The 26,813-nt window shown below is 42.1% G+C and overlaps 3 protein-coding genes across 3 annotated transcripts in view; 2 read left to right on the forward strand and 1 right to left on the reverse strand.

Moving 5' to 3' along the window:
- Positions 1–1,854: 1,854 nt before the first annotated feature.
- LOC115355302 (axonemal dynein light intermediate polypeptide 1-like) lies at positions 1,855–3,969 on the reverse strand. Its single transcript, XM_030046050.1, has 6 exons — positions 3,916–3,969; positions 3,552–3,658; positions 3,066–3,235; positions 2,592–2,770; positions 2,236–2,388; positions 1,855–1,993 (listed from the first exon to the last, which is right to left on the reverse strand). The coding sequence occupies exons 1-6, from the start codon at positions 3,961–3,963 to the stop codon at positions 1,958–1,960; spliced, it is 693 nt and encodes a 230-aa protein (XP_029901910.1). The 5' UTR covers positions 3,964–3,969; the 3' UTR covers positions 1,855–1,957.
- A 1,162-nt stretch (positions 3,970–5,131) lies between these two features.
- ints13 (integrator complex subunit 13) lies at positions 5,132–15,055 on the forward strand. The gene is made up of 17 exons (XM_030046049.1): positions 5,132–5,626; positions 6,425–6,682; positions 6,930–7,004; positions 7,384–7,586; positions 8,113–8,193; positions 8,565–8,655; positions 9,051–9,179; positions 11,414–11,498; positions 11,656–11,748; positions 11,990–12,079; positions 12,377–12,555; positions 12,786–12,950; positions 13,060–13,214; positions 13,535–13,765; positions 13,885–14,015; positions 14,348–14,483; positions 14,809–15,055. Exons 2-17 carry the CDS (start codon positions 6,458–6,460, stop codon positions 14,843–14,845), a joined length of 2,106 nt encoding a protein of 701 aa, XP_029901909.1. The 5' UTR covers positions 5,132–5,626; positions 6,425–6,457; the 3' UTR covers positions 14,846–15,055.
- Positions 15,056–24,359: 9,304 nt separating this feature from the next.
- The window catches only part of LOC115355651 (high-affinity choline transporter 1-like), a 30,165-nt gene continuing 27,711 nt past the window's right edge, over positions 24,360–26,813 (forward strand). Inside the window, exon 1 of the mRNA XM_030046508.1 lies at positions 24,360–24,419. The gene's annotated coding sequence lies outside the window, so the exon portion shown is untranslated. The remainder of the gene's footprint in view (positions 24,420–26,813) is intronic.

Below are 26,813 nucleotides of genomic sequence, written 5' to 3' on the forward strand. Positions count from 1 at the left end.
TGTTTTAATATTGATTTCATAGTGACCCTCTTTTACTTTCATTCCATCTTATAACAGTATTCATATCTGGATAGATGATTATTCGCGTGATTTCAGATAACTAATTGAATTCACATGTGACACACTAACAGTTTTGAAAACAAATCGGAAGCGCGATGGTTATTAAATATTTCCCCTGCTCACAGAAATGCAGCCCATTACCACCAGAAAACCACTACATGCTGATATAATCTATCACTTTAAAGCAGGAATCAGTTTCGTTTGGTTATGGAAGGTTGCTGGTTTGAATACCTAGTATATAAAAAAAGAAAATAGTGGACTGTCAAACATAAGTGCTCCTCCTGTGCTGTGGCAGTCTGTCCAAATTTGAAGGAAGACTGTCCCCTGCTGGACAGAGAAGGTTGCTCAGTTGTGTTTTTGAATAACTGTCAATTTTGTTGACCTCAGTTTGGGCCGTAATTAGGCCCTGAATTTTTCACGCTACCTGCAGGGACAGGGACACTCTTTACTGTCCACAGTAGATTCAAATAGCATTTGTCACTAAGCCTACCCTGTGCCTCTTAGGCAGAGCGTGCACAGTATGTGACATTTCAGTCAGAGACACTGTTTACCAGGGGAGTCAACACAAGTGCCATGCTCTTAACTCCTTTGCCCTCAGAGGCGGTTCCCAAAGCTAGGAGGAGGACTGTTTCCTCCTCTTTGCTGTATGCAGAGGCCTGGGCCCCCTGTTTCCTCCCATGGGGCAGAGCAGGGCTTCATCCATGCAGACTGCTGTCGTTGTCCACTGTGTGCATGCTGGCCTGGGTGGTGAGCCAGTCTCTCAGGCTGGGTCCACAGTGATATACAGTATTTTATGGTAATTTGTATTGTATAAGCATTTCCTATTTCACATGACTCTTCGTGACTCTAAGTGGCTTAATGAGTCACTTTCCTGAGAGCACAATGTTCCATGGTTTGAATCCCAGAGTGTCCAGATCCTGCTATTAACAGCATCAATTTATTGTGCATAAGTGGCCAGTTGATTCATAGTTAATGTAAGACCACTTATCATTTTGGAAAAACACCAGGTTTCCAGCCCTACACTCACTCAATACAATTCAAGCAAACACTCAAGGTTACCAGGACTGCCCTTCTTTTTTTGCCTGCAGTTGGCTTCCAAAGACTGGTGGGTGGGGGCCGCTATACTGCTTTTAAACTATGATATCTGATCTGATTCTACTTGATTTTATCTGTGTGTACGATTTTGTCTGAATGATTGTAATTGTGTAATCAGCTGCTTCTTGGCCAGGTCGCTTTTGTAAAAGAGATTCTCTATCTCAACAAGCTTATCTGGTTAAATAAAGGTCTAATAAATAAATAATAATATACAAATACTACCATAAATCATACATAAGGCTCTCCTGACCAAATTTGATAGACATACTGTATGTGGCTGCCATATTCAGCCATTGCATTTTTAGCCTTGCCATTGTTTAAATACAAGCATCAGTCTGAAACTGTTCACAGTTCAAACAGACCAACCACAGACAAGCTCCTCCAGATGACATGAATGAAAATGTATGGAGCCCTGTTTAGTTCTGCTGTGTTAATTACACAGTCACCACACTATACGCCACAAACTCAATTTCTTCTTCTTCTCATTCTGATTCTGAATCAAATACGGCAAAAATTTACCCCAGGAATTGTGGTTTGTAGCTATATTGTACTTTCTTGTTGCAACTCAGGTGGATTTTCATTACAGAATGAAAGGGTGTGAATGACATTTCATGCAGCAATTACCAATGCAATACTCTCTTGTAACTGTACCTGTCATGCTGTTAAAGAGAAAATAAAATAATGGCTTAGTATAGTCAAGGATGTTTCATGCCCTTTAATGTTTAGAAACAAGACAAAAGACAACAGACTTAAATTAAAACTGTGCATTGGGATTTGGCAGGTAAATTCTGAGGTGTGGAAGTTAATTGTTTGGGGAAGTGAGCTCTTCCAGACAGACCTGAAAAGAAGAAAAATGAATAGGCTGGAAGCAAGTTTAAGAGAGGCAACACAGTTATACTCACTGCTACATCTGGGTTCATGTTTATTTGGTTACCACTGCTAAATTGAGTTTACAGTTATTAGGTCATCAGTGTCACATGAGAAAAGGCTGTTGTCTCGTTGGCTGCTCATGAAAACAGCAATACTACAGGCCTCTCTCCCACTGTGTTTTCTCTTGTACGCAATTATGAAACAACCCACCTTGAGCCTGTTGGTGCGTTTCTTCAGAAACTGCATCTCTTGTGTGTGCTCCTGCTCTTCCACCCGTCCCCTTTCAATCTCGCTCCATTTCATTGCCTCATATTCAGCTATCTGCTCATTCAAGAGCCGGTTCTCATCCTCCAGGGCAGAGATCTAGGCATGCATTAAGACAACAACATTTGCAAAAGTTAATTATACACAGAGGAAGATATGCAGAATGTAAACTGAACAGATTGCACCACCCTGGCTCTACAGTGACTATTCAGAGAAATGGTGCACTCTGCTGGACACCCTTTCTGAATCTTTGTGCTCCTGCATTTACAGCACTGATGTAGGTGTGATTCATATAAACTTACTATTTTCTCCATGTCAGCCTTGTTCTTGTCAGCGTTCAGTGCGTTCCTTCCGCTGAAAGCCATACTGCTCTCATACAGTGCCTGATAGACATACATGGTCATCTTTATCTCGTCTCTCACACGTGACAGCAGCAGACCCCTCTCAGCACAGATGAGGGTCACCTGTCTGATCAGCTCATCTGAAAGAATTCCCAAGGTGAATGTGAGTCTTCATCAGAGCATGAGGGGCATATAGGAACATGGCGACACTTCACTAGCCAGAAAAATATCACAAAATGGACTAAAACAGATGTTGTGAGTATAAGGCAGTGTATACCTTTCATCGGTGGATATGAATTGGGTAGAAAGAGTTTATGTGCAGCAGTGTGGACCTGGATGGAGGATTAATATTCCCTGAATAAAGCTCATCCACCACCTTAACCCCAGTGATCTAATCATGAGCATCTCTGTCCATCTTCCAATCTGCATCCTTACCAAAGCACTGGGAGTATAGCTCCATGTGGATAGGACAAATGCCTGTCTCCCTGGCCTGCCTCTGCTGCAGCTTCAGATCCAGCTGCTCCTTCAGGTACACCGCATCCGCTTGGGTAGAAGGTGTCCTGGACACTTGCTGCACCCACAGTTGGTTGGCCTCCACCCATTCCCTGCAAAGGAAGAAACTGAATCAGATAACAGCATGGGCTGAACTTTAGGGCAGGGCAGTCTTGCTAAATCTAAAAAGTGGGGTAAGAGCGCATAGAGTGATGCACCAATATTGTACTATGAGTTTCTCTTCAATACTCAATTGAAGATGACACACACACACCACTTGCCATGTGTGGTGCAGGCAATCAAGAACCATTTCCACAGGGAAAAAAAAAAAAAATCAATTCCCAAACACTTTTTCACATCCGCATTGATTTAACCTTCTCTGGAAATAGCCCTTCAATACTGCCATTTATAGATGAGAAAAAACCATACCTAGGTGGGAGGATGGCATGGAGGATCTCCTGGTTTTGCTGCCTGCTGAGGTCGGCTGAGGCTGATCTGGGACGGGGAGGTGGAGGAGCAGACTGCTGAGGACCGGCCTGTAACCACGAAAAATACGGTGTTAATCTAGGGTAAATGAAATGTATTCACTTAATTTTGTTATTTGATATTTTCCCTCTTGGACACATTTGAATCTGGAGTAGGACTGTACAGGCTGTAAACAACCATTTCCCCTTTTGAATATGATGAATAGGCCTAGTTATGCTACAACGTTTCAGTGCGCTATTCTATGAAAACAACAACACACACACAAAGAAAAAAACTTTGGTGATTTTCTGTCTGTGCTCCCACTCACCAAAACCGGATTACCGTATTTCACCAAAGACTCGGGGGGTGAATTCATTGTGTTTCTCGGATTATATTAAATCTACCGGTTTTAGCAAAACTAAACTTTTTAACTCAGCTAGCATAAATGTTCAGTTTGCGTTGCCATGGCAGCAGGGTGGCGTCTCAGGAAGCGCTCCGGCTCGTCCCAGCTGACAGGCTTGTAAACAATTTCGGAAGAAAAAAAAATCAGCTTTGTGTTTAGTCTAGGCCTAATCACTGATCTTGACCACACTGGCGGATGAAAAAGTTAGTTTGGCGAAAATATAAAAGAAACCTACAGATGATTTAAGGCCAAAAAGTCACAGCTTCCTTTTTTTCAGACTTGGAGTCCATATCAAGACTGTGATATAACTCTGTCAGTAATTTTCATCCTTATATGTTTGACAAGGCGCCTTGCCAGTGGATTATCCAGTGTCGAAACAAGAGGATTTTTTCCCCAAATAAACAAGGCAAATGATGTGGATTTTTACTTTCTGCTTTGCCGCCTGTTGCTGCAGTGTTAAACCCGCTATGTAAGACCAATTTTATCACAACTTACCGTTCCCCTCACATTATCCACAGCAGACTATATGATGCTGCACTCAAGAAACACTGTGTGCCATAAAAATGTGTTTTCACCAATGGATGTGATGAATGATTGAAGTCTGAGGTGAGTTGCGCTGTCACTGTATATTTCAGGTATCTTTGACGTTGTCCTGGAAAAATGCCATTGACCTACACACAGCAAAACTGTGGTCACTACATACAACCATAAGAAACCGCAGTGGATTATTTATTTAGCAGGCTGAGGTATTGATCAGGGCATATGCATGTAATGGCTGGGAGCTGTGTTGGGATGACAGTGAAACATGAAGACATTTATGTGTTGATGCTGGGAGGATGGTGGGATGGAATCGAGAGGAAGAAAACATAACTCATCAACTCACACAAGTCTCAGTCGTACACTGCATACAATAGGCACAAACCTAACAAGAAATTGTGTACACAGTAGCGAACCAGAAACATTCAAACATCTTCTTCAGTGTATAAAATATAATATGGACGTAATTAGCCTTTTTCAATCATTTGTCAATCGTCTTTGGGAAAAAGATCATAGAAAACAGAGAATAATTTTCTTCCTACCCTTGTCAGTCCAATTGGTGGCGGTAGTGTGCCTCTAAGCTGGTTTCCCAACCGCCGATACACACCAAAGAAGAACAACAAGAAGAAAGAAGAAGAAGTCTTGCCCACATGACATAATTCATATTTTTGTGTTGAGATAGCTGATGATAACTCGCAGGTGTTGTGAATAGACAAACTCCAGTGCAGTATTAGCTCCCCTAGAAGTTATAATGTGTATATTTTCATGTCGCTGCTGGTGAAAGTGTAAGCAAACAGATGCTCCCGGCTAGCAAGCTAAGCTAACGCTGTAACAGTTAGTCCATGACAACAAGCTCCTTTCACAGCTTAGCTTAGCACAGTCACCAACGTTATGGAGCCTCGGTGATCAACATGTTGTGAAACCGAGCACGGCACTCAGTAGGTACACTCATTAGGCATCATTTACCAGTTTTTGGGGGACTGTTAGCCAACTTCCCCCCCGAGGAGAGCCGGCTCCTGTTTGAGCGAAGCTAGCCCTGCCACCCAGCCCCGGGCCTGGCTCCTGACGAGGAAGCGGCATCCGAGGAAGCGCCCACCAGGTAAGGTCACTAACCAGCAGCCAGTGTGTACAGATGACGATCATGATATGTTGTGCATAACAATACAGTAGCAATGCTTTAATCAGCCTTAACATCTGAGTTGTTAACCGCCAGATGATCCTCTTATGAAGGTAACCACTGACAGCAAAGAGTAGATGATGCATTCAAGGGTAAGTAGTAGCCAGCCATGTCAGATAATAATAATAGTATTGATATCTAGAGATGTGATGGCAAATATAACAAGGGATGAACTGTGATGATCATCAGAAGCCAAACAAAATCACATTCAGATATGCAGTGATTTATATTTCCTCTTAAAGGCAGACTGTGTAGTTTCAAAGGGTTGGGCACCTCAGTTTGTTATGTATGATGTGGTAAAAAATGACCGATGCCACTCAGTTCGCAAAAGAATATAACTTAAAAATTGCCTCAGTAGGTTAAGACATCTCTTGTATCCCATCATAACCCAACATATAAGAGCGATTTGCTGCATTGTGTATGTTTCTGTGTACATTTGGAATCAAAACATTCAAGATAAGCATTTAAAAGTGTTAGTGACTAATTAGTTCTTGGCTTATTAGTCATGTAATGATCCTGTGGGGTTTTATCCTTCCTCAGTCTCCTCCTTAACATTAGAAAAATTAAAGTGGTGTTCCCTGACATTTGACACTACATTGTCTGCCTTTAAATGACACTCTCCTTTTATAATGTGTATCAGGAAATAAGAAATTTTGAGCCACTCTGCTTTCCTGAATCCCAAATTAAACCATGCTGCGTTTTTTGTCACTATCCTTACAGATTCTGCACTGTCGTGCGCTGCAGATTTGCAAAATGAAGATGTTTTCCGTCTCTCACAAGACGGCCTTCGTGGTGGACCACTGTCCCTACATGGCCGAGTCCAGTCGCCAGCAGGTTGAGTGTGACGTGCTGACAAAGAGTCGAGCGCAGGGGGTCATACCTTTGGCCCCCGTGTCCAAGTCCCTGTGGACCTGCGCCGTGGAGTGCTCCATGGAGTACTGCCGGATCCTCTATGATGTTTACCCAACAAACAAACTGGTTAGCAGTCTTTTTTTGAACAACCCAGGTTTAAATATTTTGGAGTGACGTCTCCCCAAGTTAGTGAATGCTGTTTCTGTTCCACTATAAGTACCAATTAAAACCAAGTAGGAGTTAGGTTTCATACTGTTGCAGACATCACACAGTCTAGCGAGAACGATTGAGTAGCAGTCACATCCCTAACCACTACAGCCTTGCCACTGAAAATGCATTAGTTGACATATTGTGCCACCTCATTATTTTACAGGTCAATTACATTGTGAGTGATTCAGAGTTCCACATCTTGAATAGCTGGAGGCAGGAAGACCAGAGCACACACGAGGTAATACACGGCCTGTTGCTGGAGCTCATTCACACAGTAAAAAACAAAATTCCAGTGTATTTTAATATCCACAGTGGGGACGTTTTTGCTCTACCTGCCACACTTGAGATAGATTGTGTTGATTGGCCTGCATGAAGGGTTAATTTCTCACCCTGCTATTGTCACTGTCTTGGAAACACATCATCGTTTTTTCCAGTGTTTTCATCGGGGATCATCCACCATTTTTTGGGGAGTTTTTGGAGCTGTGGAGAATTTTATTATTCTGTTGTCATGTCTGTTATTTTCACACTGTTTCCGGACCGCAGAGGTGTCAGCGCGCTTGACTTACACTGAGACTGTGGTTAACATCGGATTCTTGTTTTCTGTCCCTGTCTGGTAGCTCATGGCAGCTCTGGCAGCTGTCGGGCCACCCAACCCACGTGAGGATCCCGAGTGTTGCAGCATCCTGCACGGGTTGGTCGCCGCCGTCGAGTCGTTATGCAAGATCACAGAGCTGCAGCACGAGAAGCGCACCGCCCTGATGGACACAGCTGAGAGGGTTGCCAATAGAGGACGTATTATCTGCCTAACCAATGCTAAAAGGTAAACGTGTCACTAAAGATGGATGAAGTTAAGATCAAGCACTGTCCAAAACCTGGGCTGTGATTGGTCTATGTACCTGTCACTCAACCATTTCCCTAGTGTCCAGTCTGTGACAGTGACTTTCATGTTCTGGGGAAGTTTACTACTGTTACGGAAATGTGAAACCAGTTTGGATCAGTTTTGCTTAGTTGATTGGAGATGAAATGTTAGTATACATGCAATTCAGTCCCAGGATGGAAATTCTCTCGAGCTCCGCTGCTGAAAACATTTCCAGAGAAAGCAATGAGATTCCTTTGAACAGCTCCGAGCGCACGTCCCTACTGTGCCACAGTGACAGGAAGTGCCAAGGAATGACTGAATGAAAAATAAGCTCAATTTTGGGAACGATTATGCGAAATCAGGCATTCCTCTTGTCAGTAACCAGATGTATGTATGTGCTAAAATGTTGTTTGAATGCACATGTGTGTTGATTTTATGTCATAATTTAAAGACTACTGGTTCAATTCATCTATATGCGTTTTTACAGTGATACTCACGTGCGCATGTTGGAAGACTGCATCCAGGAGACTATTTTAGAACAAAACAAGTTGGCAGCAGGCTCAGACAGGTCGGTACTGATGATACAGGAAGAAAAAAATATATATTATGTGTATATGCATGCATCTTAACATGTATTACATACCATGTTGAAAACAAGCTAAAATAAGGCATTGATTTTGGAAAAAGTCCTGAATACTACAATATGACACAGACACATTTTTTTTATTTATAATTATGTATTGGTCAATATAATAAATTAATTTATGATTTATTTTATTTTTTTATTTCAGTTGGTTTTGGCAGTGAAAGTGTGCCATTAGCGTGTAGCATATCATGTGTCTCGTTGTTTGTGGGTCTGCAAGTGCATGCGTGTGTGTGTGTTGATATTACCCAAAGTTGTGTATGTCTGTAAAAGCAGTCTTTTATTGTGTTTTACAGACTAATGGCCATTCAACAGTGTGAGCTGGTTCTAGTTCACATCTACCCACAGGGAGAGGACACGCTGGTCTCTGACCGACCAAAGAAAGAGGTTTGTGATATTGATAAAGCTCAGGGAAGCCATCATCAGAATCTGAGTCAGTTTATTATCATTGCATGTATGGAGAAATAGTGAATGACTTGGAGGACGGAAGGCTGACTCTATAGAGTGGCAGACTGGGGATGCATGACCAGTTAAAATGTGCCATTTAATCCTGGATTTAACACACCCCATCACTGCATCCACACATTAATGGTTTGTGCATAGACACAGGCATTACAGAGACACCACATATTACACACAAACATTTGCTCATGCTAGTAATTTACTACGGGGAGTTGGAGAGCAGAACATACATAATTTAAAACATGCTAACAGACGGAAATATAATCTTTTAAACAACAATACCATACCTAGTTCCTAATACGTGTCCCTTGCTGTTTCAGATATCTCCTCTGCTCACCAGTGAGGTGCACAGTGTTCGGGCAGGGAGACACCTGGCCACCAAACTTAACATCCTGGTCCAGCAACACTTTGACCTCGCCTCCACCACCATTACAAACATCCCCATGAAGGTAAGGGGCTTTGTGCCCACCAGCTGGCCCAGCTCATGCCATGCTGAAAAGTTAGTTCATCAGCTTTTCTTTATTTTCCTTTTCTGTTAGTCCAGAAATACAGATCCTTTCTTTTTAACTGTTTGCTTCTTTCTTACTTAACCGCTCCTTCAGCTGTTCCTCATACCTTTCTTTCTTGCTTAGTTGTTTTCTCCGTGTTTGTCCTTATTTAGCCCTTCACCTACCATTTCTTGTAAGATATTACAATGTTATTACTTTTTTTTGTTCACTTCATCTGCATGTTGAAAGGACTGTGAACCTGCTGCTGGTTTCATGCTGTATTTTCTGTTTTGCTAGCCCACATTAAATGTTTGCGAACAGGTTAGTACTCTGTCACACACACATGCAACAGAGGGAGGGCAGCGTTCACACAACGTAGGGTACATCTTGAGTCATGCACCTGTGTTGATTTGTCAGGCACCTCTGCACAGATTGGTGGTCAGGTTGCAGGAGAGGACAGGCAGCTCTAGTCTTAGGTTGACACATAGGGAATGCAGATTTTGGGATTTAGTGGAAAAACATAAAGCCTGCACACTAGGAGTTCCATGTGTGCATACATTAAGACAGTTTTGATGAACTAAACACACTGAATAAAATATCATAATTGCAATGGCTAAAATTTGACTGCACAAGGAAATTGATGACATCATGTCAGAGAAATGTTTGCTCTGCTGGTTTTAGTCTTTTCTGCTGTGGCTTACTCAGCCCTACACCTCACTTTGAAAGTGCATGGAAGTATCAGTCAAATTTTGGCTCGAGTTTAGGGTGCATATTGTTGGTTTCTTGCAGGAACCTGTCTCCATAACAAGAAAACCTGACTCCCATTGCAAAAAATAAATCTTCTAAATAAAATAAACCCCCTCTATGTTCCTTAATTGATCTTTTTTTAGTTATTTAGGGGGCAGTTGTTTTTTACATGATTATTTTAGGGACACAAGAATATTGGAATATTGTCAGAACACTATTGCACTGACCCATACACATTGGTACCTTCTAATATTGGTGATCTAGTAGTTGAAGCTTGCTCTGGTGTTTTACTCTATATCATGTAAAATGTAAAAATAAGCGAAATCTGGCCTTTTTGTCATTTTCAACACACCATTATGTGCACACAGTGTTTTATTTATTAACCTGTGACTAAGCCAAGCCACTTCACGGTAAAGCCATTCAATTTTAAAATGTGAAAAATACATGGGCAGCAGTGGGGAAAAAAACTTTTCTTTTTGTTTCTGCCAGATACTGACAATATACACACATACGCGCACACACACACACACACACACACACACGCGCAAACAATGACCAAGCATAATAAATACGGCACTCAAGTGTTTATTTGTCCAGTCATCTGTGACCAGTGTTGTACATTCTTAGTTTTTGAGCACTGTCAGTGTCAAGCGGCTATGCGCACCTTAAAGCTGTCCACATGTCCCCACGGCCTCTGTCTCCCCATCCCCGCCAGTTCCACCTTTTCTCATCAAAACCAGTGTGTTAGTCCCCCTGTTGTGTCTTTGTGCTGTCGCATTAACTAGTTTTGAAATGTGACTGTCCTTTAAATGTTTACATGTGATTGCTGTTTTGGGTGTTAAAATGCAGCAGTTTTTTACAGTTTAGGAAGCTGTTGAGAAAATAAGTTTGTTTTAGATCTGTTGTTGCTAAAGTTGTGTCCTTAAAAAGAGTCCAGGGTTGCTCAGCTAAAATAAAAACAAGTCAGATAGATATTGATGGTGTTCATAAGAATGACTGTTTTGATCTTCACTGTTAGCTGCTACTCACCCACAGTTATATAATTAAGCACTAAATCATATATAACAACAACAAAAATATTCTCTGATGGAATATATTTCTTCACCAAATGAGGGTATTGGATCCAAAGCATATCTGCTTGGGGCTCTCGTCCTGAAACGTAGGAGATCTCTGCCGTTTAGGTGGAAGTTCAGGCTGTTTGTGCGAGTCTTTACAGTCAACACCAGAGTTCTCAGCTGGATAGTTGAAGCAGGAAAGCTAATGCAGACAGTGACTGAGCCCTCCAGGTAGCCAGCATTTGCGTTTTCCTTTCTCCATTACTTTCTGCCCTTTTGGAACATGAAATCAGCAGTGTTTTCATGTACGTGCATATTTGTGTGTTTGGCAAAAGTTGAATTCATGCCGACTGATATTTGTTGTTATCTCCTTGTTGCCCTGCGGATGTGCAGGAAGAGCAGCACGCTAACACATCAGCCAATTATGACGTTGAGCTCCTGCATCACAGAGACGCTCACCTGGAGTTCTTCAAAAGTGGTGGGTGTTAAATGTCGAAAACATGGCTTTGTCGACGAAAGATACCTTTTCACTTTACATCATGAGGATTTGTTTATGCTTAATATGTTGTAAATTAATCAAATAAATGATGTTGAGATGACTTGTTAATAAGCTGTCATTTCTTTGCGTTCTGTAGGAGACCTGCACATGGCTGGCAGCACCAGTCGAGACAGTGGCCTCAAGGAGACGGTTACACTGAAATGGTGCACTCCTCGAACCAACAGCATAGGTGGGCACAGTCAACTGAAGAAATTAGTAAATTCATCTAAGGTTTGATGTAAAAATGCTGCAGACTTATATGGGAGTATAAGACCAGTGTAAGATGGTTTTGGGAAAAACCTTAATGAAAGGTGTATTTACCCTTTTTTGTAAGATATTTGTGTACAGTGAAGAGTGCAGGAAAACACTCTTATATGTACAGTATATATGTAAGTATATTGATGTGAATGTATTGGTGTTTTTCCCCACAGAGCTCCATTACTGCACAGGAGCCTATCGAATCTCCCCCACAGATGTAAATAGTCGGCCCTCGTCATGTTTGACTAACTTTCTCCTTAACGGTAAGCTGCAGTCATCTCATATAGGAAATCTAATATGACCTTTTTATCTGTCTTTTGTCTTAATTTATTGGTTTATTCTTTTTAAATGCTATTGCACTGAGGCAAAGTTTCTTGTTATGCTCCTGAGACATTGTATGGCATTTTCATAAAAGTATCCTGTTGAAAACTATTGGATTTTGATATCACTACGTTGCTGTGAGGTGTGAAGTTAGCTTGTGCCATTTTAGCGATAAAAATGTCTTCTGTCTGAGTTGATGTATCGATTTATTGGTTTGGCTCCAATGATTGATTGACCAGGTCGATCAGTGCTGCTGGAGCAGCCGAGGAAGTCGGGGTCAAAGGTCATCAGCCACATGCTCAGCAGCCACGGTGGCGAGATCTTCCTGCATGTGCTCAACAGCACCCGCTCCACCTTAGAGGACCCGCCGTCCATCAGCGAAGGCTGCGGCGGTCGAGTGACAGACTACCGCATCACTGTAAGTCAGCGTCACACTCATTTTCAATTCTGTCAGCATATTCATATTAGAATCATCCATCATCATCCACCCCTATGATGTGTGATGATATTCAAGATTCATGAGTATTATGACTATTTTCTTGAGTGTAGCATTCCAATTGAACGTCAAGAGCTTTAACTTGAATGGCAGCGTCCTCTAGATGCAGTTGAGATCTGGGATAAACATGATCAGTTGGTCATCTTCCTCAGGATTTCGGTGAATTTATGCGGGAAAACCGGCTGATGCCTGTTTCGGAGTCCGCCCATGACCCCTCTGGGAAGCTACCAGCTGAGAGAGCCAAAGCTCAGCTCGAACGCCACACTCGTTACTGGCCGATGATCATCTCCCAGACCACCATCTTCAATATGCAGGCGGTAAGCAACATGGTGGCAGGGGGTGTTTTCTCATTTGTATTTCAGGATTTTGGTGTTTTACTACTGTGCTCAGGTCCTTATCTGTGTCTGATCCTGTCTGCTCCACTAGGTGGTTCCCCTGGCCAACCTGATAGTGAAGGAGACGCTGACTGAGGAGGACGTGCTGACCTGTCAGAAGACAGTCTACAACCTGGTAGACATGGAGAGGAAGAACGACCCTCTTCCCATTTCCACAGTGGGCTCCAGAGGCAAGGGCCCCAAGAGGTATTAACCTCAGTGTGTGGGCATGAAAGGGTGCTCTGTTACATGCATACATGCTTCATGTGTGAATTTGTATGCTATCTATTTGTAACGTTTTACCTTATTCCAGTGTCTATGTTCCACAGTATCATCGAGTGGTTAATATTAACTGTAAATGCAATAGTAGACAGATAGACATCTAATCTGTATCTCATGATTCATTATGTAATTTATTTTTACACTTGTGGGAGAATTCTGAGGCACTCAAGAGGGAGATGAATTCAAAAAGCCATTCAGCCATTTTAACCGATTTAATGCTTGTGCATTGTCGCTGTTGTCCCCAGGGACGAACAGTACCGCATCATGTGGAATGAGCTAGAAACGCTGGTGAAAACTCATGCCGGAGCCACTGACAGACACCAGCGTGTTCTGGACTGCATCGTCGCCTGCCGCAGCAAACCTCCCGAAGAGGAAGAGAGGAAGAAGCGAGGGAGAAAGAGGGAGGATAAGGAAGACAGGACAGAGAAAAATGGCAGCAAGGACACAGACGATAAAAGCTGGCAAGACTCTGACAGGTCAGTAGGAAGCTGGTGTGCATGTGTGTACTTGTGTACTCAAAAGTGTAAATAATGAGTTATTGTCAGAGTTGACTACAATTTGCCTTTCTGTCCACAATTTGCCCCTCTATGCTTAGGCTAAAGGGGATGCTGGATAAAGAAGAGCAAGAGTCGGAGGTGATAAAAGATTCCCCAGACTCCCCAGAGCCGCTCAACAAGAAGCCCCGCCTTTCCACAGACGAGGTCCAGCCTCCAGAAAGAGCAAAAGGTACAAAAGTAATAAGTCAGAGCATTAAAGAGGACATTTCTTTTCATTGCATTCAGTGATACTTCAAGGAAATGTTACTAACTTACCAACAAAACAAATAATACTTTTTCTTTTGTATGGATTTATGATAACTAAGTGAAATTAGAAAGTACTGTGGCTGAGTATGAATGAGGCTCTTAGGATGCAGAGATATTTTTCTATCTTATTACATGGCTGAATCCAAGAAAACTTGTTGATGTTAAGTTTTGTGCCAGTATTACCCAGTGGGATCCATCAGGCCCTGCCCAGTGTGTGTGTTTTACGCGTAGCTTTGTGTCGCTGTGCCGCTGCAGGTCCAGTGTCACTCCTCAGCTTGTGGACCAATCGGATCGCTGCAGCCAACTCCAGGAAGCACCAAGAGTTTGCTGGGAGAATCAACTCAGTCAATAACAAGGCTGAGCTGTACCAGCACCTTAAAGATGAGAATGGGTATGTAGAAGTTAAAAAGTTATTGTGATTATTTACAGGCTATTTTGGGCAGAGCACCCTCTGTTCCTAAGCATGGCTGATGTGCATATTAGAAATGAATCACATTGTCATGATGATAATGATGACAAGGGTGGCTGTAATTACGATGTTGACAAATATATGTTTAATATCCTGTCTTGTGTGTATATGTTTCATGGTCTTATAGTCACACTCAACAAGAATACAAGGCTACAACAAGAATATGCAACATAATATTGCTTAAGCTACATATTTCATGCATCGGAGACATGAAGTTAAAGGTTTTATCACTTTTTTCTATTCACAGTATGGAAGTTCATGAAAATGGCAAGGCATCCAGATGATGTAACCCAGGACTGCCGTTGCACCGCCTTTTCTAATGAAATGTGGACCACAGTGTTCGTCAGACTCACACTGTTTCAAACAAGGACATGGAAATAAAACAGACAATGAACTCCAACATGAATTTTATAGATTTTTTTTTTTTTTTTACACAAGTTTTTGTAGATATGCTGCTCACATTGTGTAAAGCAATAAAAGCTGTCAATAGTGAACATTGTTGCCATTTGTGGTGATTGAAATCAATTTATTTATTATCAGTGAGCTGTTAGAATAAAGAAGTTCAGGATTATTAAAAACAACGTATTTCAAAAAGTTATGTTGAAGCCATTCCATATATTTCTTAGTAATGGTAAGAAGAGAGTAAATCACATGCAATACTGAGAACAGTAGTTTTTACCCAATTTACCTCATTTAAGGCCAATTTCTCACAGAAAAAACAAAAAAAACAAAACCATGAGTGAAGCTTCATAAAAACTTTAAACAGTATGTTGACCATAGTTCCCTTCTACTGACTTTCAAAATCACATTTTGATGTTCACATTGCAGCATAACTCCAAAGTAGCTATGGCAAATTCTTCACAGGAGCAGACATATTTATAAGGGTATGTTATTGTGTAAGCATGTGTGTGGAACAACAGTTCTCAATTCTTGTGATACCCCATATACTATATTCAAATGTAGTACTTCAAATTTTGTGCTTGAAAACACTGCAAATTGACTTCACTTCAAATTACAATAAAAAGGTGAAGGTTTTTTACATAAGTTTGGGCAAAATATTTAAATGGATTCATTTTGTTATTAAAGTCATCTGAGCCAACTTACCTTGGGTTAGATTAGTCAGTTTATTTTGTTAAACCTACATGGGATTTGTTACACCATGCAGCTTTGTCATAGGCTTAAATGGTAAATTTTTAAGCTGACATCAAGTTATTTATTCTGGTGTTTCTGTTCTTGCAAAGCGTCACTGTGGAGTAGGAAGCTGCTTTTAATAGTGAATAGTTTGTCTTCTCTGTGCATAGGCTGATGAAAAAGGCTCCTCATCGCCCTGTGTGAAGTTAATCCACAGTCTGAGGGGTGGTGGTGGCAGCTCGTGTTGAAATAGTGGAGGCAGCCTTGGCCCTACGGCTTTCTTCATGGTGTGAATTGAGACGACCCTGCCTGCAGGCCAGATTGTGACTGTTCTTGTACTTCGATAGCCCTTACAGAAATAGAGAACTACAGCAATGACAATGACCACCAGAATAAGGAAGCAGACGACAAGGAGAGCTGTTAGCACACTGCTCATCCACTGGTAGAAGTTCGTCTCATGAACTGTGGCGGTGGTAGCAGCACATACTGAAGCACTGATGTTAGAAGTTGGATTTTGCATTATGGTGCTGGGACAATTATTGGTATCCATACTAGGATTCAGGGTAGTGTAGGCAGTAGGACTAGACCCCCCGAATGTGAGAGTAGGAGTGGTGGAAAAACAGTCCTGCCTGTAGCTCACTGGTCCGACCTTGGTGATGGGAAACTCTGGTAGCATTGCTTTAATGAACGCAGGGTTGACTCGTCCATCCCCAGAACTCATTCCTAACCACATGCTTTCTATTTGACCCACATGGCATCGTCCCGCGCTGTCACGGCCCAGTTTGCATAAGCTCACATTGTACCAAGACACCACCGTGGACCCAGGAGCTATGGAAATGACGGAGAGGTGGTCGCTGCCAGAGCTGTTGAAGAAGTCAGATAGTTTGCTCAACAAGAGTTCAATTCTGTGGCGGTGACGGAGGATAGAGTGGAGACTGCGGTGAGCTGTTAGGGTGAAACTGTGGCAGGGGCTGATGGGGCTGCGATGAAGGTCCACAGTGAGGGGCAGCCAGGTGCCCAGGCCCTGGCGATCCCAGGCAGCCAGCAGGAGATGCTGAGGGGCGAACTGCAGGTCCATCTCCAGAGGTACACCATGAAGCTCCAGGCCGTCCAGCGCCAGCCAGGATCCCATGTTTTGTGGAGGCCCGTCAATGAACCTCATCTCCAGGGAAAGCCTGTCAGCCCCACCGTCCTCCGGATCTAGAAAGGTCTTTGGTGGGATTGAGAAGTGGAAGGGGAAGCCGATAGTGGCCATCAGTGTGGGAATGGAGTACAACACTTGGGGCGGGAGATTTACAAGGCCTGAAATATAAATCAGAGAGTTTAGGTTTTTTTCTGTATTTAATTTAAATGTCTTGAATTACAGTACATAGAGATATTCACAACATCACAACATCATAGTGTGGCAGAAGACTAGAAAAAGGAAGCCACTGCCATCTTTTTAAATAGTGTCATTATTTGCATGGAGGTGAACCATGTAACTGAAACAATAGAATAAATGACGTGGGCATGGCTTTCACTGGAAGTCCTGTTGAATCGGGCAAATGCTGCATTTTCTAACGAATTAATTATGAAATATATTTACTCATATTTACATACTTTGCTTTTAATCTCTCTTTCTCTCTCTGTTTCTCTCTCTCTCTCACTTTCCATTTATTTATTTATCTATTTATTTATTTTTACTAAACTAATTATAATTAACTCTCTGAATCCCAACACTGATCAATCCACAGAAATAAATCTTAATATTCTGTTTTGCACTGGAAATATAAATTATTTGCAGTAAAGATGTATAGAAAATCAGGAATCAGGAATTACAACTTTACAACGCGCCTTTTTTTTAATTCACTTTTTGTTTTCTCTGCTGAAGTTTAGATAGTCTGCAAGGCTTTTGCCCTGATTCCTGTCAGCTCTCAGCCCACTGACTGACTTTTTAATCTCTCTCTCTCTCTCTCTCTCTCTCTCTCTCACTTTCTCTCCTTCTCTCCCTGTGCACTAAATCAGGTTTTCACATACAGTCATTGAAGCTCCTGTTTCCCCCTGGTAAACTGCGGTCACCGTGTGATTTACGGACAGTTATGCATTTTCAGCAGTTGAACTTTGAGTTAAACTTATCGAATTGAAAGATACCCAACAAACAAGCAAAATGACACGCAGGTAAGGTCAGCTGTGCATGGAGATCCACACCCTTACTCATATCCACACAGTTAGGCCTGGTGAAACCACTTCTCTCTTCTACTGGAGACAGAGCAGCTCCACTTGAGTAGCCCCACTGGTACTTACTTGAGGTGGAAGCTGGCAAATACGGCTGGACAGAGCTCTGTCTTGTAGAGGAGGAAGGGCTTGAGGTCTGAAGTGATGTCAGTAAGGCGGCTGACATCCCATAGTCCTGATTCACTGAAGTGCGCAGGACCTTGGGTGTTGAATGTCTTGGTCCTGTGAATGGAGAGATTGTGATAGGGCTACTGTTTGGTGTCACTTGCCATGTGTAAAATGACTGACTGATAAACAAGGATTTCTCTGAACTTAATCCACCTCCACTGAGGGAAGATGCACTCAGTGGTGCTGATGTGTGTGTCATGACTGAGAAGTCATTGTCCACTGAAAGAGACAGTGTATTCGATCCAACATTATTGTGTGAAAGTCCTGGAGTGGCTGTGGTGGCCAGCTCTTTCACCGATGAAAACAGCAAAGACATATATTCCTCTGACTCATTTTGCTCCTCTTTGACATCTTTTGAAGGGAGGGTGGTGGGAATCACTGAAAAATATTCTGTGTCTACCCATGTCTGCCCATATTTGTGTGACTCAAAATGCAGATAGCTAGTAGAAAAGCCCAAAATGTGCTCCAGTGTTTGCTTGCAGTTGATGATACTGAGTAATGGGGCCCACCAGCTTACATCATTATCATCCTGTGCCACAGAGTTGCCACACAATATTGGGAATGATGGCTCAAGACTCTGCATTTGAGGAATGGAGGATACAGTGTATAGTTCTTGACCAGCAGAGGGAGCAAGGGGATCAAAATCACCCTCAGCTGTTGGTCCAAGGCTTCCTAATACCACTGGTGGAGCAGATTGTGTCACATGGAGGACAGTTTCTACACCATTTTGAACTGTAGTCATAAATATTGTTTTTAGATACATGCTTGATGTCATTCCAGGGGCTGAGGACATGTGAAAATACCGTTTACTTGTAGTCTGGGCAAATGATGACATTTTGCTCATGGAAAGTATGGACTCCTTTAGCTGTGGTGTTTGGAGAAATGATTGTTGCCTTGATGGTCTGAAGTGCAAACTCTCCTGAGCCACCTCATCTTTGGAAACTGAGTGCCGCCCTGGTTTTTCAGATGTCCATTTCACAACTGTTTCTCTAGCAGGGGTGCCTGATTGGCGTTGAGTCACAGGAAGATCCATTTTCAGAGTCCAAGATGGGTATGTTGGTAATATCTCCTCATTTAAAGCATCTGTATTTAATGACCGTGTTAATCTGTTGTGACCAGAATATAACTCTGTACTGTTCAGGATCCCTGACTCTAAATGTAGGTCTTTGCTTTCAAGATCCAGTTGCAGAGGGGAGCCAGCAATATTAGAGAGCAACGATATAGAGAATCTTTCAAACTGAGTCATTAGAGATGATGATGATGATGATGATGAGACTTTGAGAGACTCTACACTGAACAGCTGAGCCGCAGTTTTGGTTCTCTCAGGTTCTCTACTGAGGAGCCCCAGCTCAGAGGATAAAGGTTGTGTAAATCTCATCATTGGTGTCTCTGGTGCTGACAACAGGGATGCTGAAAGAGAAGCCTCCAGTTCAAATCGTGGAGACATTGTCCTCTGACCTGTGGATGGGGACGGTGGCACGTCCTGGACCGTTCCATGTAACTGAGATGTTATCTGCTGATTTATGACAGATGGGGATGGTGACAGATCTTGAATTGCTTCAGTCTGTTGAGTTACTGCCATATTCTCAGTCATGAGATATAAGGCTGGTGACACATCTGGAAACAGTCGTGTAAGTGGGTCATTGTTTGATATGGGTGCCGATTGTGAGACTCTGTTATGGTCATCTGTTAGAGTTGGATGAACAAATGATGGCAGGTGATGGAGTGGAAGTGTCAGTTTTGTGGTGCTGTGGCCTTCCATTGTCTCTTGGCTATTTGGGCTGTGACCTATGAGAAATAAAATACAGATCAATAAGAAAATGAAGTGCTCCTGAGCAATTTAATTTTGAAATGACCCAGGCTGACTACTTCTTTTGTCTGTCCATCCATCACTCGCAAAAAGACAATGATTCTCTTAGATAACTCATTGTATTCAGCCTTCCAAATTCAACATCATCCATCAGATTCATACTCATATTTTGTGCATCCCTTCATATAATATACTGTATAATTCTATCTGTAGCTATTTGTTTCTTTAAGCCCATTACCAGCCTATACTGTCATCATTCTTCCATTAATTCATCCACTAAGCTCCATTCAGCTGTGGGGGTTCTTTTCAGTTTTGGGTCGAGCCTTTACAACATGTGATTTAGATGCAGACATAAATGACTAACCACCCAGAACAATAATAGATTGTCATATAGAGGTCAAAAGAGCAAGACTTACCCAGTGACATCACCTTGGACTGACACTCTGAGTCAGTGTGAGTAGCTGTCCAACAAACAGGCGAGATGGGATTTTCCTTTGGATGAGGATGGAGACTCACAGACGTTACAGCTGGTTCTCTGTTGTCTGTCTCATGTGTCACCATGGGACGAACACTGTAAGAGACTGGGGCTAGAGGCAGTGAAGGGTGAATACCGTGTGGTCTGTGTGATGTTGAGAGAGTGGTGTCAGCTGGTTTATCAAATAATGTGTGAGAAAAACTCCTGAAGGTTAACATCCTCTCTGGTGAAAAGGCTGTTTGACTTTCAAGCTCTTCCATTTTGCTGATGAAAAGACTAGGCTGCATTGATCCCATAAGGGTGTATTGAAATGACTCTTCTGAATATTTCAGGTATTGGGAATGAACTGCAGTGCCACCTTCCATTATCTGGCTCACAGGGCTGCCTTGAACTCTGCCGGCTAATTGGGTATTTTGCTGAGTGTTTCTGTGGCTCAGAAACACCTCTGTCCTCCGGATATGCCCTTCAAGCCGCACGACTGATGTTTTCAGGGAGTCAAACACTGATGCTTGTTTACTTCTAGCTTGACTTGATAATGGTGAAAACGCTGCATTGAAGGTGGCAGCTTGTGGCTCTTGACTGTGGCCAGTCCCTTCTACAGTGACTGAAGCATATTCCTTAAAATTGTAAAGGGGAAACCAAACTGCATGACTGCAGGCAAATTCAATGCAGTTTGATGTGTGTAAAGTTAAGGAATCTTTTACCTCAAGAAATATTTGTGTGTCCAGGAGGGCATGTGAAAGCTCACTGTATGGGATTGTCGGTATGATCGAGGGAAGCGGTGTTGAGGATTGTTTTCTTTGCATGTAACTTGACTGAAGTATAGCAAGAGGCAACTCAGTTTTTATGTTTGGGTAATACATCGGCATCTTTTCTTTATGAGTATGCCATTCAGGGACATACATGAAAGAGTTGAGTGAGGAGCCTGGCAAATTATCAACTTTTGTGGCAGACAGCTCTGAGATTTTGACAGTTGAACCCTGTATAAGTGTTGGCTCCGGCTTTGTTCCCACATTGCTCATATGCACCAAAACGGTTGATAGCCTCAGGTGTTGTGTGTGTGGTAACAGAGGAGAACACATGAGTGAAGACTCAACAAGTTTCACAATCTCTTGGGCATGAGTTGGAGGTGGAATAATCATATTAGGAGTAGGTGTATGTCTAGGCCATCCTACGTCCCTCTTAACTTTACGCTGTACATCCCCAGGAACACAAAGCACTCTCCATCCCAAGACAGGAGTTCCCAGCAACCGGGCGATCCCACCTGCCTTTGTACTGTGTTCCAGTACCATGGCCAAACTGGACTGTCGCTCATCTCCTTGACAACCAACAGGCCACAGCAACTCTCCAATAACATCTTGGTTCTCGGTGCGATTTCCGGTGAGGCTCTGAGCCTGTCCACCTTGGCGACAAACTCTTTGCTTCTCTTGCTGCAGACTGAAGGATTTTCTCATTGAAAAAAGTGAAACTGAGCCTGATGGCAGTCGGAGGTATTCAGCCATGGTGTTGACCAAACGGATACGCTGGCTGGCATCAAGGTGGTTAGGGTTCACTTGGAGGAGAAGGTTGGCCAAAGTCATCATCTCCTCCTGAGGACAGGTAACAGTGTCCCCACCAGACCTAGACACAGAACAAAACTGATTTTCAGCCCCCTTAGTTTAGAAAAAAAACTAAATCTAACTGAAGTTCTATTTTGGACTTTTGTAGCCTACTATCTAAAATCAAATAAAAATGTACAGAAAATGCCTTTAGTTTTTGTCTTTGACAGTTTGGTCAAATTTTATCAACAAAACCAGCACGAGGAGGCATTAGAGCTGATGTTTATTGAGACGGGATGTCGACATGACTGGGAGCCAACTGCCTTCACAAAGTGTTGACTTTGGACTGGAATACTTATTCTGAACGTCATAAATCTTGGCCGTGACAAAAACGCACCACTAAATATGAACTACCACAGAAATCATTTGCATTTTTTTAATATATTTTATTTACCCAGAAAGATCTCATTGAAATATAAAAGCTGTTCTTCCAGGGAGTCCTGGTCAAGACGGAATTCAAATTCAATCACTTATTTAAAGTAAACCCAGTTAGAAACGGGGATTTTATAATTTACTATTATTCTTGAGTACTATCTTCATCATCCAGAAAGATTTGGGAGTTCCTCAAAAGTTAAGAGCTGCGATAAAAGCTCTTTTAAAGGCTGTGTTTTGTACAGTTTTCCAATCCAGAGGGGCTGGTTGGGCACTCCTCTATAGTAATGTTGTTATTGGCCACTCAATAACCTAGCTTTAGTGAAAACATCTCACTTGTTTGAACTGGTGTTTCAATAGTTGGCAAATGCTTTCATTCATTTATACAGCTGACGTTAGACGGCGCTGAAGAAAAACAGCTTGGCAGAAATCGACAACAGTGGTTGGTGTGCCAGCAGTCGTATGCTGTAAACACATATATTCATGCATTGGAGTCCCACGGTAATATTACTTCAATTACTTCAATCTATATTTGACAGGAAAATTGGTGAGAGCCCTTGGCACTTGGCTGGTTGTAACTTTGTTGGGTGAAGGTAGCATAACTGGCTCAGGTGAAGGCGGTGTATGAAAGTAACGTTAAGTAACCCTAAAGGTAAAGCACAAAGCATATAGACTGCAGTCTGGCACTTGGAGCCTCAGAAAAAGCTCAGCGAGGTAAACAGCTTTATTCATCACCGGCTGTTTGGGTCCACCCTAAGGTAAGGCAGGTGTAACTGCTAAAAACATCATAAACATGTCATCTGCCAACACTTTAACATGGCTGGTGTCCTTATCTGACTCTACCCCAAAGAATGCATGCACAAGAGAATGGATAAAATATATCATGTTTTCTTTTAAAGCTTTTTTTTTTTTTTTTTTTTTTTAAATTACAATTACAATTACAATTACAACTGTTACTGGCTGTGAACTACAATCTCAGTGGACTTTTGAGAGCCACTAAATGAAACTAGCTCAGCTTATCTGAGAGCAGTTCAGGATTCTTTCAGTCTTATGCAAATCAGTACTTCTACGTTGCTTTTACAATTATGAAAAAACAACTAAAACACTTACTATAATGAATCCACATTGATTCAGTGTTCATTTTACATTTGATTCATTTCATTATAGTTAGTTGTATCTCTACACTAACAATCACTTTTTCAGAGAATGTTTCAGGGTTTTGAGGAGTTGATTTACATTGATTTGCTGTCCACTTACCATGCTGGGGAAGATTGTGTGTTCCTGTCACCCACTGCTCTGTCCAGGATGTGTAGATAAAAGCTGGCAGCACTTCTGCATCGTCGACTGGTAACAGACACTTTAAGGTGGTATATTCCACACTCCTCTGTCAGTGCCAGGCCGACTAGACTGCTAGTCTGATGCTTAAACTGCATCCAGCGGGGCCACAGACCCCCTCCAGCCAGTGAGAGCTAGGGATGAAGATGTTGACATTAGCTCTTGGAATAAGAAAAAATAAGCTTGAGCTAGTGTGCATGTAGGTGTGTATTTGTGTGTAATGCTGATATTTGAGACCTCTATCTGTGGGGGAAAATTATACTGTTGATGTAGGTACTGGTTAGCGGTTAGGTCAGGCCATCTCAAGTTATCCTAAGTGTGGTGTAAGGTTACGGCAGGTCAGCCCTTATGTCTCCCTTCTGTTTACTCCACAGCACCTCACTCCCTTATCTGGCTTTCCAGTACAGCAGATGCGTCAGCTTGCCCTGTCTTCAAAGGCTAGGATAGCTATTTTGGCTATTACAAAGACTCAATGTCTCCATTGTCCCCATGATGAGTCCCAATCTATGTTCAGTGTCCTTCAGAAACAGATACAGTTCTTAGTATGTGGAAGAGCCATTAGAACTGACTGTGGTTCCGCCCATCCGAGACTGCAATCATTTCTCCTGAGGCACCTGACTCATTAAAGCTGAATGTTCAGCATAAGTCATCCTGGGCTCCATGTCTCTCTCTCTCGTCTTTTCTTCAATAAACCTCGTTCCATTCCATAACAAGTTGGCATCACTGAACAGGATCTCGATAGAACTACAGTACTGGTAAGTTGACAAATTTCACTGCCATGAGTTTGCCTCATATGATCTATGACCTCTTGTTTGTTTGATGCTGTGCCACTCCTGATAATACAACCACACAAACACTTCATAGTTGCACCTGATTCAATGAATGCTTCACTAGTGGGCTGCCCTCTCCTGGATTTCAAACCGGACCAACATGGCAGCTACGTCTGAAACTTTCTTTTACATTATGAAAACATTTGAGGTGAGAACTGACCATCTCTGGAAACTCCAGAGAAACTTTCAAACTAACCATTGTCAATCAAAAATAAAGACAGATTCAGCAACTGCAGGGTTTATTTCTCACCTCAAATGTTCTCAGAAACACATTTTGGTCGAGGTACTGAGCAGGTTGGAGAATATTCTGAATTTGGTGCTACTTATTTTAATAGATTTTTTTTTCTTTTAGTTTTTGTTTTGTTCCTCATTTTCTCTTTTTACTTTATTCTACTACTCCATTATCTTTTGCAGTGATGCTGGTGATGTTGCCACTCTGTGTCAAATTCATCTGACTGCAAAAGGGTGGGGCAGCAAGGTTTGCTTGCTGGGCTGCATCAATTGACAGTTGTGATTGGGTTTTTTCAGTGCTCTCCTTGTTATTAGTAGTAGTTATTTAAGGCCACACTCGTATATACAAGGTGTAGGACGGCAGGAGAGAAAAGTGGTGTGTATGTGTGCGTGTGATAAACTCAGAAGAGACAGCCCTAGTTTAAGTCAATCCACAGCAGGTTGAATGAACAAACTATAATAATAATCCAGGTTCATGTTAGAAATATGCATCCTTTTACTTTATATCTCTAGTTGCATCCATACTCCTTTTCAACATTGTGGGTAGCATGGATTCAAAGGGAAGAAAAGCTTTTCATTAGTTAAAAATAAGACGTTCATCTCACCTGGTGATGCTGCATGCGTCCCAGAGATGCAAAGAAGGGGAGCTTGAAAACAAAAGGTGACCCTGCTCGGGATGTGTAGTTAGGTATGCTGTCAAGTGCTGTAATTTTGGGACAATGTAGTGATGGGACTAAACTTTGGTTCTGCAACACATTCCCCAGCAGCAGCAACAGAAAGAGGGAAAAGCTGAGGGGTTTACATGGCAGGACGCACCTTTGGTTGAATGGAACTAAAGGTTTGTCTGGGAAGACATCCATATCGTTTCAACAAGTTGGCATTCCAGCTTATACCACACACACACACACACACACACACACTCACACACTATTTTCTGTGTTCTGTCTTTTTCTCTATTTGCTTCACTTGTGAAGAAACACAGTCCTGAAGAAAGATGGACAATTCTCAGACATCATAGTTATCTTGTTAAAGTATGAATACCAGTTTGCATTTTTATCCCCTCAGACAGCCAGAATGTAATCACTACATGACTCGGACACTATGCACTTATTCCATGCATAGCAGTGCTAAAGCATAGCCACACACTTCACTGATTCCACCTGCCTGTTGTGAAAATCTCATACCAAACAAACAACTGCCCACCAGCCTTGAAATTTGTAGAAGGCATTGCAACTGTCACACACAGATCAGCACGGATACTGCTGGCTGAAGGTGTGCATGTGTGACTGTTATTATTATTAGTAGTAGTAGTATATTGATCACAACATGCGACAGCACATGTGCCTCTGCTGAATCCCTCTCTCAGGTGTCTTCTCTGTTTCCTTTGATAAAACTTGAAAGAGGATGCAAAGGAGCCAACCACACACTGTCTTTTAAAAAAAATATCTTGATATATTGCAACAGTCTGTCTCCTTTCTTACCACTGAATTGTATAAAAACCAGCTCACAAGTGTATGTGCATCAGTCATCCACCGGTCAGGTAGAAATCATTTTTAATTCCAATAGAGTCCAGCAGAGTGGAGTCTGAGTCACCGCAAAGATGAACAGCAAAGCTTCGTTTCAAAGTAGAGTCGACATTGTTTCATCCTTTCATTTACCAAAAAAAGGTAAAACATGAGAAGTGCTGTATGTGTGCAAAACTGGATCTTGAAAATGGCTTTTACATGGCTCGATCTGCTGGCCCAATCTGCTGTGGGTCCGGTTACAAGGCAGCCATGGTTACTAGGTTACCAGCAGTGCTACCAGAAACCACAACTTGTGACTTGAGACTTGAGACTGTGACTGGTCACAGGTGGTTGATCACAGCTCTGCCTAGTGTGACATCAGATTAGGACAGAAGAACTGCTGTTAAATTCAATTTGGTTTGCAGAACGGATTTCCATTAAAAATACAAAAACATGACAAAACCATAACCATAAAAACACTGAACCACAGCAGTTAAACACCTAAGTTTAACCCTCCTGTCTGTCTTTTTGAACCCAGCTTAATATTTTTAATAGTTTATTTTTATAGTTTAATAGTTATATT

Source organism: Myripristis murdjan, chromosome 23 (genome assembly GCF_902150065.1).
Source record: "Myripristis murdjan chromosome 23, fMyrMur1.1, whole genome shotgun sequence".
NCBI lineage: Eukaryota > Metazoa > Chordata > Actinopteri > Holocentriformes > Holocentridae > Myripristis > Myripristis murdjan.

Bases quoted from the DNA above. Each gene is read 5' to 3' on its own strand.
- LOC115355302 (XM_030046050.1), bottom strand. From the start codon at position 3,963: ATGAATTCACCCCCCGAGTCTTTGGTGAAATACGGTAATCCGGTTTTG. The intron at 2,389-2,591 runs GTAAGTTTATAT...ATGCATGCCTAG, and splicing joins AGGCTGACATGGAGAAAATA to ATCTCTGCCCTGGAGGATGA. The intron at 1,994-2,235 runs GTGGGTTGTTTC...TCTTCTTTTCAG, and splicing joins AACGCACCAACAGGCTCAAG to GTCTGTCTGGAAGAGCTCAC.
- ints13 (XM_030046049.1), top strand. From the start codon at position 6,458: ATGAAGATGTTTTCCGTCTCTCACAAGACGGCCTTCGTGGTGGACCAC. The intron at 9,180-11,413 runs GTAAGGGGCTTT...GCGGATGTGCAG, and splicing joins TTACAAACATCCCCATGAAG to GAAGAGCAGCACGCTAACAC. The intron at 12,556-12,785 runs GTAAGTCAGCGT...CATCTTCCTCAG, and splicing joins TGACAGACTACCGCATCACT to GATTTCGGTGAATTTATGCG.